At 26.9% G+C, this 17057-nt stretch overlaps 1 protein-coding gene and 1 long non-coding RNA gene across 3 annotated transcripts; one reads left to right on the top strand and one right to left on the bottom strand.

Annotated features, from left to right (window-relative positions):
• The first annotated feature begins 2276 nt into the window (after positions 1-2276).
• LOC111028000 lies at positions 2277-9400 on the top strand. 2 transcript variants are annotated; one of them, XR_002603865.1, is made up of 4 exons: positions 2277-2318; positions 8448-8563; positions 8632-8666; positions 8770-9400. It is a non-coding gene; the product is annotated as an uncharacterized LOC111028000 (long non-coding RNA). The 2 variants fall into 2 exon arrangements; XR_002603864.1 differs by lacking the exon at positions 2277-2318 and having other exon boundaries at positions 8393-8563.
• On the bottom strand, positions 6245-16590 carry LOC111027999 (opsin, ultraviolet-sensitive). The gene is made up of 8 exons (XM_022306522.1): positions 16402-16590; positions 15841-16038; positions 14621-14833; positions 13299-13429; positions 10881-11053; positions 9844-10004; positions 9407-9508; positions 6245-6710 (listed from the first exon to the last, which is right to left on the bottom strand). The coding sequence occupies exons 1-8, from the start codon at positions 16461-16463 to the stop codon at positions 6617-6619; spliced, it is 1134 nt and encodes a 377-aa protein (XP_022162214.1). The 5' UTR covers positions 16464-16590; the 3' UTR covers positions 6245-6616.
• Positions 16591-17057: the final 467 nt, after the last annotated feature.

Below are 17057 nucleotides of genomic sequence, written 5' to 3'. Positions count from 1 at the left end.
GAGTTATTTTGAAAAATACTCTTAAAAACAGCCAAGTTTAGTTAAAAAATTATAAATTCATTAGGTACGGATCCTATATATCATTATAGACTATGCTAGTATTTCTATTTCTGACACCTTTATGGATAGAATAAAACTGATACCTACTTTAAATGTTGAGAACTTGTCACGCTATACTCCTTAGCAATATCAAGAATTTATTCTTATTGCACTATTATTAACTTCATGATAAATCTTGGGTAAATCCTGATGTACAATAAAATGTATTAACGAGTGCACCCGACAATTTAAATTTTATGTTAGAAAAAAGACCATTTTAAACAAGTCCTGATTAATGGGTTGCAAAAAATAATGAGGTCCATATATTTCTACAAAATATATTTATTAATGCACTCAAAAGAAATTTCAAAAAATAGAATAAAAAAAGTGGGCAAGTAGGTACCACTCTGTACAGTAGGTTTCAAGTGAGTCACTGAATTTATATGCAATTTAACATGTTAAATTGACAAACCATAAACCATCGCATGCCAAAAAAATAGTTCTGAGCGAAGACGGTCTGTCACTTGTCAGACTATATTAGTATAATACTAAGTATATTTTATATATGTTGCTATTTTACTAGTAATACAGCAATAGGTTGAATTAATTTTTGTTAAAAGCATTTATTTTGAAAATATCAATGTGTCTATAAAATATAAAAATATACTTTGAGAGTTTAAAGCACACACAATTAATATTTTCAAATTACACTGTCCCAAAGAATTAACTAAAATTGTTGTCTTTTGTTTAAATATCTAATTTCATTAAAATTCAAAAACAAAAACTATAAAAACAACTCTTATAATATTTTTTTTAGATATTTGGTTACGATTTGAACTACAAATACAAAAAACATTGATTTAAATTTTCAATCCTTACCTAAATAATTTTAATATTTTATACATTTATAACTACAAAATAATTTTCGAATTTTTGCAATTTTGATGAATTTTTCAACATTTAATTTTAAATTCTTATAAAAATAAATTGTGGCTGTTCATCTTTATTATTTTTAAGATGCTATTAAACAGTTTATGAGGAATTTCGCATTAAATTTGCAAGATTTTTGACCAAACAAAAAATGTTGTATCGACATTTTTAGAATAAAAACTAAAAAAAATGTAAATTTCAAATGTCTTTATAGTTTAAAGTGAGTTAAAATTATTGAAAATTTAAAAGCAATTCCTACAATTTGCATAAACATTACGTATGACATTTCAAGCATCTGTTATTTGTTATTGAATTATTACGAAAAAAGAAAATCGTTCGATGAGAAATCGTTATTTAAACGTGAATATCGAATGACGTAAAAATTTTAAAATCGTGTAACATTCCAGTAAATTTTTTTTCAATAAAACTAGAAAACCCTGCAAAGATTTGTGATTTTGACGAATTTTGCCAAAGTTCTAACTTCAGATGCTCATTAAAAACTGTTGTGAATTTATAGTCAACTTTTTTTTTTAAATCACACTTATAACAACTTATGAGGAACTTTGTATAGATTATTTTCAAGTTTTTTTTACAGAGTAACAATTTTTTTGTAGGCAATAATTAAATAAAACTTTTAAAAATCGAAAATTACCTATGCTTATAATAGTTCAAAGAGATTGAAAATATTTCGAAAATTTTACCATGTACGGAAAATGGTCATTATAAACATTTGGTGAAAATTTAAAATACCTACAGTTGGTGCGAATGGTTGAAGTTTGGATTGATGGGGCCTACGAAGTATTTGGGCTCAATGGATTTTTAATCCGAGCTTAATTTCAAGGAAAGTATCAAGTAGGTATTAACTTGTTATTTGTGTTTTGATTTAAATTGGTTAAAAGGGACGCTTCATCTAAAAATTACATCACTGTAAAACTATTGACACCTAGATCCGTCAGCTCAAAATGCTCTTTGCAAAATATTTTATATAAACTAAATAACAACCATTGTATAGTGAAAGTACTGAGGTTGCAAAAATTAATTCAATATACACGCCACGTATTAACATGTAAGTTAAATAATTCTCTAACATTAATTCGATGTTAGATATTGTAAGTCTTCGTGATATAACAGATTTAAAAAAACTATGTAATCATATCATGCTCCTTATGGAAGGGAGTGTGGTGTATATAACGGTACAAACAGTAAAATATATTCATTATACAACTAATCGTGGCAGTATTATATTTTAATATAAATAATAGTTTAATATACTTCACTTAAATATCATACTATATAGCTGGTATATTTTATTTGTACTATCCTTGGATTGGATAGAATATTATAGTAAGGTAAGATACTACATTTACTTTTGTTTTAAACTACTATACCTATACAATAGACAACAGATTGTTTTCATCACTAAGAAATGTTAAAGAATATTTTTGTATTTTTATGGAATTTTTATTTAAAAACATAATTACTACTATTAGTACGAACATTTTTTGTACGTTATATTAGAAAAATATAAAATATATGTTTAAGTTGATTAATATATTAGACAGCGATGGACACAGAAATAGGGGTTAAAATCCTCCCCCCTCGAAATGCCTTCTTCATGAAATTTATTTTTACAGAGTTTACCTCTCCACTATTACAATATTAGTACCTATGTCATTTCTGAAAAATTGTTATTGGTACAACCATCTCCAAAAAAAAATCTGAATTATTTGTTACCCTAAATATTTTTACAAAGAATTTTGATTTATAGATAGAGTAGTTTCCTAAGATTGATTTATACAAATAAAAAACAGACAATTTGAAACTTATTGTCTTACACTTACGACTAGGTATTAATAATAAATGAGACATTAAATGAATAAGACATAAGTTATTTTTACCAGAATTCGAACATTTAAAATCAAATTTTTTATTAAATACCCGGGAGTGTTGATTCCGAAAGGTGAAATTTCACGTCATAAGTCGTAATATGTCAAATTTAAATTAAATAATACAATTAATTAATTTTTGATACAATTTTGAATTAGGACCTATTATCATATAGGGTAAAAATATCATCCAGGATTTATTAGATATTTTGTTTTTAAAGCAAGTTATAAGAATTTTAAAATAATTGTAAGTTACATCAAAATTTAAAAAACAAAAAAATCCTACTAGAAAAATTTCTCTGCAGCCTGCTGTAGATTAAATATCGAGTTGTGTACCTCATCATAGATGTGTTGAACTTGATTTCAATAATCAATCATTGAATACCTATGAAAAAAGGTTCTGAGAAGATATGGTCTGTCAATATTTATATGGTTACCAGGTTACCTATATGTTATTATAATATATTGATATTAGTTATTTATTACTCTATTTCTATGAGTTTAATAGAGTAGGTTGAACTAATTTCTGCCAAAAACAAATCACATATTATACATAATAATAATAGGTATTATTTAATATAATATTACTAGGTCCAGCTGTTAATAACTTTATAGTTCACATTAGAATATGTAGAGGTGAAGTCCTGGTTCTATAGTAATAATACGAATAATATTTTTAAATAAGCAATACAATAACAAAATGTTTTATTTTTTCTTTGTTCAAGTATCCAATTTTGTCAAAATATAAACTTGAAATGATTATTAAAAATTACGTTTTTTTTTGAGAGAGAGATTTTTAGATTAGTTAAGTTCAATAATGCTAACTTATTGGAATTAAGTATACTGAATACTCAAACGATATCCTAACGATTTATCCTCAAACAATTTTTTTTATTTTTTAATAATTCATAAAATATTAATTGCGGAAGCTTCAAAAATTTTTTGGGGGGTTCAGCAAATTTAAACTTACCATACTTTACTTCATATTATCGGATATTTATTTTTATTGTAAAAATATAACATATATCGAAAAAAATTAATTCTTAAATTTATTAGTTTTAAACAAATACAACTTATGTTTTAAACATTGTTAGTAAAATACATAATAATATAAATAATGTCCGAATGTCAGGGTTAAAATAGTTATCACCTACAATACAATGTAATTACAATACTAAATCAATTTTTCTTTTTCTTTTTGCCAATTCATCCAACACTACTTCTGGATTGACTTCAATTGTCCAGTGAATATTCAGCTGAGCTAATCCATTTAAATGGTTCTCTGCCATGGTATTTCTAAGATAGGTTTTCAATCGTCGCATTGTCGAAAATGACCTTTCTGCAGTAGCTGTTGTAATGGGTAAAGTTGCCACGATTTTTAACAGTTTTTAGACATTTGGATAGTCATTTTCATTACAATTATTAAGTAATTATAATAAATTGGATGAAATTTTAGACAAATTTTGTAGAAAAGTCCGCCATAATTTAAGTTCTGCAATAACAACTAAAGGAGAAAAAGATGGTAATAATTGTGAATATTTTTTCATTAAATCTGTTAGTATCTTTTGATTTTTACTCTGATACTAATTTTAAAAACAAATTTTATTTAGTTGTTAAGTCAACTTTGGATCTAAGCCACATATATAAAAAGAATAATTTCATATTTTTTGAAATTTCAATGGATAAAAAATACAGTTTTAAAATTTAACTCATAAATTAGTGTTTAAAAATAAAACAAAAGGTTTCATAATATTGGTTTTCAAAAAACAAATACATTGTTTTTGTTGTTTATATGATTTAACATTTATATGGTTTTAGTTGTTTAAATATTCAAAACCACTCATAATAAAGTAATATCGAATATACCATGTCTAATTACATATATAAATATATTTATTATAATATATTTATGTATGTCTTAAAAACTAATTAGGTACTTTATTTGAATAGTATAACTTAGTGTTTCCAATAATCGAAAATGTTAAAATAATCTACATTACTATATTTCCTATGTATCCTAATTTAAAATTATTTAAATATTACAAAGATAAAAATGTTGTGACATTAAATTTTTTTAATAATTTAAACCCTATAAACATTAATCCAAATTAACAGCAATTTAGAGAATAATCTTTGTGGAGCTAAATTTTCTAAATAATTTTATATAGGATTAAGTCTTGTCACTTAAATATTTGAAATATTTTCGCGAGTGTCAATAGACTTTAGAGGGGGGCCCTCAAAAAATGCGGCCAAGAAATCCAAAGAGTCCCAAAGTCCAAAATATGTCCAGATTCTGTTGATCTCGTAGAAAAAAAGTTCACCACGCCACCTAAATGTACCTAATCATATCACACAATTCGTAAACTTACCACATTCTCCCCTATACCAACATTTAAAATTATAAATAACATATCATGTATGCCCTGCAAATAAGAATAAATTGTCATTTTTCTTACTGTTATATTTCATAAATAATAAATAACTCATAGAAGATATATTACATAGTTGATCCCCAATGTGGCAATGTCTTAATAGAATAGTTAGGTACACTTATACATAATAATAGAGATAAAATATCTATAAACATTTTCCATGCGAAGATGCAATTTTCCTAAAATCTGAAAAGAATTGTTGAAAACAGACTCCTAATATTTTTTGAAAAACATAAACTTCTTTCTAAGCTTCGGTTTGTTTATTTTACCCCAGGTATAAGAATTTTAATATCAAAAATAAATCACTAGTAAAAATTCTAATGTATAATAAAATATAGATATTCTTAAAGTCAATAGAGTTAAAAGTTTTGTTATAGATTTAAATATATTAAGTAACAGACAGTCTTTCTCAGTCACTGAGAATAGTTTTTCGTATGTAATGAATAATGATATACCACTAAATTGAAAATTAAAACTTAACTAAATATAAATCATTTTAGTGACCTGATGGCTAACACATTGACGAGGTAAACTTGAGTACTTGAAACCTATAGGCAACTAATTACTATATCAGAACAACAGAGCGAATCCCTAATTTGTTTTATTTGATTTTTCATTAGCATAACAACATAACTAATTATTTTTTTACTAAATTATTATTCTGATGAAACAATATTTTATTTGTGTTTTATTTATAAAGGAAAATTACTTTTACTAATTCAGTGAATAGAAAAGTAAGCAGAAAATAATGAATGTAGATATCTATTAACTGAGAAGTAATTTAAGTAGGTACCTACTTATAAATAAAACAATACCCGCTTTTAGGTTATCATAATAAATAATAAAATATGTATAACATGTCTAATATATAACATGTATGAATAATGTTCACCAAATTAAATTTTTTAGTTTAAATGATTTCACATTTACAATAGTATATAAATATAATGTTATTTCTTAATTTTCAAAATCAAGTTTTATTAGCTTAGCCATACATAATTTTACAATTCAAAAATCAATAGTAGTACCTAACCCGTTTCATTATTCACTTGATAACAATATTTTATTTAAAGTTTACAAATTTGGTTGGAACAGGTACACTGAAAATTATTTCTTACGTTTTTATTTTGCAATAAATCTAAAGTAGGCCAATCAAACGTTACATATCAATTTAAAATAAATAGAAAATGTACATTCTTTGGAGTAGACAGTTAAATAAAATGTATGGATAATAGTTATATTTTACAAAACACACGTTCAGTTATTTATCTATTATTGATTTATCATTAATTCAATTATAAACGTATTATAATATTTGGTAGGTGTAAGTTAAGCAGTTGTAGTAGTTGTAGATTGGGTCTCGGACGGTGTTGGTGGCTTTTCATTGATTCCAAGACATGGAACACGTTTTGATAATTCCAATCTAAATAAAAATAATTTTTATAAATTCAATTTAATAGAATAATTGAATAAAGTATGATCGATTAACTATACTTCCATACTCATAAAATAAATGTTTTTGCAACTATATTACATAGTTATTGTGTATTAAGGGCGATAAGTGAATGGTCATGATTCACCACAAACGGTTATTGACCTTACATTTTTAAATTTGACTATTTGACGATTTACATTAGATGTAGATAAATCCTAATCAGTAATTCAGTAAAAAAGCATATTTACTATTTACCTATACATAATTATTTATGACATTATAGCTTCACGCATTATTATGTCGATGCGAAACTGTACACTCAACTGATAGTTCCGCCGCATATTATAGACTTAGGTAATATTAATATATTATCATTAGGACCAGAATGTTTTTTTAAAACATCATAAACGATACTTTCCTAGCTTAAAATTTGTTCAAATAACATACAAATCTATATAAAAAAATTTTATGTTTGTGTTTTTTTACGTTTTAGGGAAGTTTTGTGGAATTTTTTACTTTTTTTTGTAACAATTGAGAGAAAATTTATGATTTTATAATTTTTTTTATTTTTAAACTTTTCACGAGTCAAAAAAAACCACAACTTCATTATTTTTGATATATATATATAGATTTGAGTTCAAAATTATACAATTTTTAATTTTTAATTTTAAAATCAATAAACAATATTATTAACTTTATGCATTTTAACAGTTGTATGAGTGTTTTTTAAGTATTTACGACATTAACATATACAATTGTTCAGGGAATTTTTGCGTTTTTTATGTCGTAAATTGATTTTTGGGTGATTGTAAGCTCCGTCAGAATACCGGTTATATAAATAGGTAATGAAAAAGTCTAATGTAAACTTCGCCATTTTTACTTAATTACCTGTAATGCGCCGGTGCGTGGGTAACTATATTAACTAACCTAATAATATATTTCTCTAAGCTTAAAAATTCAAAATGATAGTGTCAGAGAACACTATAAATAGTTATGATAATGGATTTATATTGGACTTAGAAGTCAGAATACCTACAAATTGTATCACATCATTTTAGTTCACAGTTCAGCATTTTATAACATAACATAACATATCTAGGTTGCTAATTACATAATATTTTATGATTAATACAATTATTTGTTCAATATTTTTACCACGTCCATGTGGACCTAGCCTAATTGGGGGAGGGGGGTCTATCTCCAGACCTAGGCTAATCAAGCTCCACATATATATTATATCATGGTCAACTTTTATTAATAATTATTTTTATTTTTCGGGTGGGGGGGGGGATGAACACCCACCCCTAGGCACGCTCCTGCTCCAGTACAACGTATCCGGGCATTAGTGATAAAGTTAACCTACCGCCTCTATTAAATTAATTCAATAAACTATTAAATACATCGCATCATAATAATTATTATAAAAAATGTAATTACGTTATGTTGCTAGAAATTGTTTTAACTTTGTATTTCATAAATTACCTAATAGAAAAATGTCTATTTTGAATGTGACTACACTTTAATTTGTGTAATGAAATATAAAAAATTATTATTTTTAAAAGTGGTTTGAAATTATTTGCATTATTATTTACTATCAAATTGATTTGCTAAATTTTAAAATTAATTCGGAACATTTGAACAAAGTAAAAAAATAAACAAAGTAACTAAAATTAATAAAAAAATTGCTACAATTTATTTATTTTAAATTACTTGGAATTGTTGTAGCTACTAAATATTTTCGTTGGTTCGGAAAGGATAAGATTCAGTGACTCCCCGAAGTTGGCCTCCAAACGTACAAAAATTAATTTGTGGCATTGTAGATGTTTTGCAAATTCTCAAAGGTAATTTCTAATAATTTGACGTTTATTTGCTAAATATTAATTGAAAATGTATCTACTTATCGAGTTAGATAGCGGGGAGGCTACATCATAATTATATAAAGTGGTAGGTATTCAAAAAAATGTATATCATGATCATATTTTAATGTATACCTTTATACCATCTATTTGTATACAATAATTGTTTGTATTTGATTTTTTTTATTTAGGGAGAAGGCTGCAGTTTCCTGTCGAAAAGTGTTCGCAATAAAATGTTAATATTTTATTATTCGAATTATTTCTAATAAATAGGTTCTAATCTAATCAAAAATTAGGCTCAAATAATAAACGATAGTACTGTCTAAGTTCCTAAAACAAGTAATTAAAAGGTAGGTGCCATACAGTTTTGTGTAGGTACCTATAGATTGTAAACTCAGTAAAAAATGTAGAAACATATAATGATACTTTTCTTGATTTACATGTGGAAGGTGGGACTAATCAATATAACTTATACATTTCATAGAAAAGATGGTGGTGGAGTGTTAAAATATTGTATTACGTTTAAATTTTTAACTAAAAAAAACGTTAAATAGAAAATAAGTTAAGTGATTCTAAGATTTAATAAAATAGTTTTTTTACTCTACTAATATACCTGCCTAGGCACTCAACTGAATTATTCTAAGAACAACATTTTTTATTATTTTTATGTACAAATATCTACCATTTATTTATACCTATACATTTACTTTATTAATGCTTATTTTTCTAACCATTTAAGTATTATAGCGTATAGGTACCTACCTAATACTAAAGATTATAATTAATAACATTTATAATTTATTTCACTAATAATCATCATTAGTTCACCTGTATCTTGGATGACTTATTGCATACACATAAGGATCGAAACAAGCCACAGTCTTGCAAAATATCGCTGGTATCATTGTGACACCGGGTGTCAGTAATGATCTATTGAAGTATAAAAATGAAACTGATTAGTAATTAGTAGGTATTATAGTAAATTAAATAATATTATGCCATTTGATGATCACATGCATTACAGTAGCGTATCCAAACGGGAGGGGGGAGGTTAAGGAGATTGTAACATTAAAAATTGTTAAATAATAAAAAAAATGTCATTAATTTTTTATTTTCAGATATAATTTGTCTAAAAATAATTTTCAACCCCCCCTCCCTTTCAAGGAAACCCCACTGATGTATTAAATTACAAGTTCATATTGAAAACTTAATTATTAAGTAACTCAATAAACATATTTAAAAATTAGAAAGTAATAAAACTATACCGATCTCCAAAAGCACCAATCATGGCGACGACGGCGTATGGTGTCCAAGAAGCTATAAATAGGCAACAAATTGTAATAGCTGCTTTTGCAATCCTTACTTCTGCCGATTGAGCGTTTGCATCTTGATTACTTCGCAAAGATTCTACGTTCATTTTTTTAGCCTAAATTTCGATAATATATTAGATCAACATTACCAAAAGGCAAAAATTCATGGTTAAGAAGTTTAATAAACAGTAGATACTCTTATTGAGTGGTGAACATAACGTCCAACTAATGAGCACTTATGACTGGAGGGCTGTATGACAAAAGCGTCAAAGATACAAAAATTACATATCATTTGCACCAAAAATTGAAGAACATAAGCGCCAATCTAATATTTTATACTTGTTATACCCAACGCATAACATAAGCGCCAAACGTATACATAATTTTAATAAATTGGTTGATTTCTACTAATACGTAGGTTAAGATTAAACTTTGGAGTTTTTGAACTATAAAGTTCTAAATTTAATATCTGTTAGACCTACATAGGATTTTGGAACTTTCGTACGGTATGACTTTTTTTTCTTATCTCAGTTTGGTACTTATGTCTTCCACCGGTTCGGAGATTATTAAAAAACAATTTAGGTGGGAGTGGTTATAATAATATCTATAATAGGTTGGTAAATAATAATTTTTAGGTCATAAATAGTTATTAGCAGATACATACTAATATTAAGTCTATAACATGTCATTATATATTTATAATTTAGAGGTATAGTATATGAGAGAAAAAATTATATTCTTTATATGATTATAGTATAAAATAAAATATTTTTGTCCATAATAAGAATATAACTCACTATGCCACTGAGTACCCTACTACCTAAACATGATCTACAACGAATGATTAATTAATTAACCAAAATAAATATGGATAACTTAACCCATAATTATTATTTAGCATCAAATATAAATATTTATCATTATTGAGTTTATTAAGTAGTACAATATTTTGATTAAATAAATTTCAACTATACTATTCAAATATAAACTACCTGTTCTCGAAGAGCTTTTTCATGATTGAAGACATGGCTAACGATTTGCGAGTAGAAAAATATGACTAAAGAGACCGGTATTACATAACAAATAACAAACATGATTCCAATAAAAGCTCTAGTTTCATCTGTTGGAGTTAAATAGTCAATAGTACAACTTGTCAAATATCCCTCTGAAATAAACAATACAGAATTAATAAAAGTTCATTTTAACGACTTAAATAAATTTACCTAATTTTTAAACAAACATAGCAGAAGTAGTACAATATCAATCAGAGTCTATCGTATTCAGATTGTACTAATAGGTAAACTTAATGGTTATGGCTAATATTGTAGCCTCCAGAGTGTATACCTACAGATGATGATTTGGTGATCAGAACTCAGATCCCCTCCCCCATAGATTTTTTTTGTTGACACATTTTAAAAATACAATATTGTTATTCATATTCATGAGAAATTTAATTTTTTTCTTCATAATATATTATACAGCATATATAGTATATACCTATGAAAATAGCAGTGATATACGGATTTCATATAGAGCAATTAAGCAAAGGTGCCTATAAACTCTATAAAAATGGATGGGCAACTGCAGACGACCCGCATAACTTTTTTATCTAACCCTTGCTACGTTTTCAAATTACTTAATACAATTTTAACATTTATCTGTATTTATAAATTATAATGCTCACAGACTTAATAAATTCGTTCAATATTTCTATGACAGTTTAAATTGAAAAGCAAGATGCTTTACTTCAATTAGAATTATGTGAGTGGCAAACAGATTCGTTTTAATCTACAAGAGAAATTGAAGTGTAATTTGGAAAAAAAGGTACGTGCCCGATGAAAAATATCCACTTTTACGAGATAAAAAAAATGTTATCTGTACCCGGAACGATTTACATTTGTGAATGCAACTACATTTTCTTGTATATGAAGCATATCAAATCAAAAAGAAAAGTCTTACAGACGATAAGCTTAGGTCACCTTTACGTGTTTCCATTTTCAAAATAGAAATTGATTTTGTTTCTTTATCATCTGCAGTCGCTCATTCTCAAAACTTACGTTAAACAAGACGTTGTAAAAATTGTACAAAATGAATGCTAATTATAAATAGTTACACTAAATGACCTTTTTTGTATTCTATGCTCTAGATTTTAAAGTTCTAAAAATTCAATATCTTTGAGTTGCCCATCACTGGTGGCCTGGTATATAATATTATACCAAATATTAAGTAGGTAGTAGGTACTTATTGTATATTATATACACAATATGTAAACAGTTGGCAATACCTCTAATCGTCTATCGCGCATCATCACTTGTTGAGCCAGGTCCACACTCCACAGTAGGCATTTAACGATAATAGTAAAGAACAATATTCCAAACATCACTTCAAAAGAGTAATAGACGAATTGGCAAAAAAAGAAAAGAAAATGGAGTTTTATAATTTAATTATTTTAGTTTACAATTTTGAAATAAAGTTGTATAATATATATATATACAAATATACGTTTTTTTTTTAACCAATTATAGATAAATTATTGAACTGTACCTTTCTGTAAGAATTTTCCAAGCCATAACTAGGCCTTTGAATTTTGGGGAGATAGAATTTGAGTTTAACCAAATTTTTTTTCACACACTAATGAATAATGATTAATGACCATCTTTTTTTATGTTATTATAAATACAACTGTTAGGTTAAGTCAACCTATAGGGTATATTTTTTTTCCACTGACTCCCTTCCACCATACAAATGTTATGTTATATCTACACGTTCAACATCACTGTGTAGACAACCTTCTACCAAAACCTACTGTATAAATGTATAATGATAATGAAAGTACCTATTATAAATTACATAATATATTCATGTGAATTGTCACAAAAGTCAAAAAGATATGGTTCGAAATACAGGTCAAATTTCAATCATACATATAGGTATAGATCGTAGGTACCTACATACTAAACTGATTTAAAGTAGTTACTTACGACTTAGGTATACATATATATTTTTTAAATTGATTATATTCGATATATACCTACTAGAGTAGACACATGAAACGTAAAGAATTTATAATTTTAGATATGTACCTACATATCTAACCTATATATATAATATATTATATACTACCATAAAAACAATGGCTTCCACACTTCAAATAGTTGCCGGGTAGTTAAAAGTTTAAAAGCTAAAAGTATTATTGTTATCTTTTATTTATCATGTTTGTAAAGTGTAGAATTAAGAAGCTAAAATATTAATAGATATTCTATGTGTAATATGTTTTTATCTTAAATTATCCAATTTTTCTTATTACTTTTTTTAACTTTAGTTACCTACCACCAACGTAAATGTTTTTAAAACAACACAAATCTTATAAAATATATATGAACATATTATATTAAGTATTAATGACTAACCTGGTACATAACGATTCCACTTTTCAGTTAAAGGTAAAAGGCCCCATGGTAAAGTATAAGTCCAAATACATATGATTAAAAAAAATGCTCTACCATAAGTCATACGTCCATCGAATGGTTTTGCTATCGTACTAAAAAATGAAGTGTTACATTATAAGTATATTTTAAGCCAAACGCTTTCTTTAACAAAAATGTAAATATTGGGTTATATTTTTATCCTAAAATACCGAGTTACTGCAAATAAAATACTTATATCACACATTTGTAACATACTATTTCGTTCTTAATAATTATAATCTAGCCAAAATTATGTTATATATATTATACATATTTCTCAATCATTAGAATTAAGTCTACTCAGTACTATACTGTTTCCCAATAGCCTATATCGTCGCTGAAAAAACATCCGTTATGCTTATTGTACTTTTTTTTATAAATAAACTATATGAGTTTTACATAAAAAAAAAATACCTTTAGCAATGGTATTAACTACATTATAGTAGTCTCTAGTCCTACCTATATGTCATAATGGCTAACATATTATAATCGATATGATTAAAGTGGATTCATTTAACGCAAATGATAAATTTAAAAAATAATCCAACATTAAACTTAGTGAAAATTTAGAAGTTCAAACGTAATATATGTACAAATATTATGTAATTTATTACAATAGCTTAAATAAAATTAGGAACGGATAGTCAGTAATTGGTATTTAGTATTTGCCTGCACCATGGTCGTAGGTAGGAAATATTTTCGGAGGGGGTTTTTGTCTAAATCCTAAATAATATGCGAGTTAATAATATTCTCGAACAAATTCACAAAAAGCTCAAGATTGTTTTATTTAATTTCGGGGGGTGTTTGAACACCCAAAACCCCCTTACCTACGCCCATGACCTGCACGGCTACACTACAAGCTTATAGAATAAGTTCCTATTAAATATAAATAACTACTAATAATGTACTAAGTAGGTATAGGTACTAAATGTATCCTAATAAGTAATAGTCATGATTCATGAATACTAATTATAGGTAAATGGCATGGTAATAGATACTATAGGTAATAAATAATATGTATAGTGTTTTATAGTATGTACTATATGCCTATTTTAGATGAAGCGTACCTAAATGGTGTAAGGCCTATGTAGTATGTAGACACTTATATATGTACATCAGAAATAATGATACGTCTATAGGTACTCAATAACAATAACAACATGTATATAAATAACAAACTGCTAAGTAGAATAATGAGAATGGAAATATTTTAAAATGGACTAGGATTAAATAAAAAGAAATCGGGTAGTTATTACTTATTGTACCTAAATCTGTCGTATGCAATTGCAGCATTCGTAGCACTCGCCCCAAGGCCGCTGAAAGCTCCGGCCACACCGAATAGCTGGCAAAGGAAATGGCCTTGATAACCACGATTTATAGAACTGTATATAAAAATTGGTGATTTTGCCATCATCACAAAATCGCACAATGCTAAATTAATTACGAATATATTGGACGGCGTTCGTAAAGGCTTTGCTCTGAAATAAATTATTCAACTGTTACCTACTTTATGTTGTTGTACCTGCGATGTACCTAGACTAGTGTTAGTAATGTATGGACATTTAATTCACTCAAGCCGTAAATTGTATGTATTTTATTTTATATGTTCTAATTGTATACAGATGGTAAATATTTATTTTCTTAATACAAAAAAAAACATTTTGCATAAGCATGTAGGTATACTGCAGGTACTGCAGATGTGATGATGACGGATACCTACTAAATAGTGAATTCTCAACACAATTGAAAAGATAAACATTTTTTAATTAATAGTACCTATTTAGTATTTAATAATCAATTTTTATTTATTCTTAATAACAATGAATACAGGTATATTACGATTGATATGGAACCTGACTGCATCGAAATATTTTTGAAAATAAAATGATTTGTTGTGAAACTAATTTTATGGTAAAATAAACGTAATTTTACTATTTTTGAAAAATTATATGAAATATTGATATATTGGGCTTTATGATATATTTTGAAATCTTTTACAGACAATAAGTGTCTATAACCATTAACCAACCGTTTATAATCCGTTTATTGGTACTTCCTAGTTTCATACCTATAAAACGTATAGGTACTGGTCCTGGATTGTAAATATAAATTATAATAACTAGGTAGGTACTAGGTATAACTTTTGGTACCTACTTAATGAAAATCAATTTTTTTATTCTTCATCGAATGCTATTAAAATACTTATAACATACAATAGTTATCTATATATTACAAGAATCCCCAATTATCGAAATAATATGTAGGTGGGTAACCTATTAGTTATTATATTCATTAGGTAGGTATAATCATAGAGATTATATTGTATTATATTTACAATATTATAATATCCTCAATATAGTCAATGGTTTAATGTATATTAATAAATTGTATTGAATATATTGATATTCATGATGTAAACCTGCTATGTAGTGAAGATATTTATATAAATATGTAATAATATAGGTACATAAAGGTAAGTACTTACATACAGAATATCCATATGACCAAACCATTTCCAAATAATGCGACAAACGTAAAAATTGTGTACATAAATGCTAAATAGTAATGTTGCAACGAACTGGGTTCTTGGTATTTTAACCAATGTTCTGGGATGTGGATGAGATCTTCGGCTGGAAGGTTCCAACCCAACAAGTGAGTTTCACCTACTTCGTTTTCCATCAAGCTAGAATTCGTATAAAACAATTCTGAAGTATAAGTGTTTTAATTTTACTGACTTACTGTGCATATTAAATCGTTGGCGCAAACCCCGTAGGGAAGAGAATGGAGAATTTTAGACATTTTCCGCGTAGAATATTATGTACCTAGTTATGTAGGTATTATATTTCTGTTTGAAAAATTAAAGTTGAACAATGTAAAATAGGATATAGTATTTATAATAAATCTACCGGTAAATCACGTATATTTCCCAGGGCGTTCTAACAATAATTGGTCTTGGCCTTGGGATTACAACGATAAAAAAATTTCCTCAACATGTACACTCGAATTCAAGGGGTTTTATTTTTTTTTCGATAACATTTTGGCCTACCCCAATTGTTGCAGAGGTCTTGATACGGTACGATTGAAGTCCATTATCATAGTTGGTGACATTGTGACGGTAATATACGTGGACTGGCTGTATAGTGTGTACGCGATCCGGAGTCCGGACAACTAAAACACTACCTAAGAACTATACACTGTCACGTCCGGAACAGACGGTATTTTTTAAGCCACCCGTAGTTCATATTTATATATGCACGTAAGGGAGGTGTATAGGGTAGGGTACACATGCCGTGGATTGCAGGGGTGACGAGGATTAAACGTAGTCGTCGTAGCCTATCAAATGATTAATCCCCGGCTAATAATTTTTTTTTTCATAAGGTAATATCTATAGTTTTTTTTCCAGGTAGTTAGTTCAATAATGACATAATACGTTGAAATCGCATAAAACGAATACGAGTAGAGACTATGCATAGTGTATACCTATAGTATAAGTTTATTATATTATTAGAACGTACCAGTATATAAGTTAAATTTGAATTTAATACTCCACACAGGTTAGTTTTTTTTTTAAGTGAATGGTTTCATTTTTAAATGTTAATAATACGATATGTTTAGTATACATTATACTCTTAATCACTTATTATTTAACTAGGTGGGTATTTTATATTTTTTCATAATTCTACTCCCTTAGGTATGTGTTAT

The sequence above is a fragment of the Myzus persicae genome, unplaced genomic scaffold (assembly GCF_001856785.1).
Source record: "Myzus persicae strain clone G006 unplaced genomic scaffold, MPER_G0061.0, whole genome shotgun sequence".
Classification (NCBI taxonomy): Eukaryota; Metazoa; Arthropoda; class Insecta; order Hemiptera; family Aphididae; genus Myzus; species Myzus persicae.
Note: the sequence above shows the minus strand (reverse complement) of the source record. Positions and strands in the feature narration are given on the sequence as shown.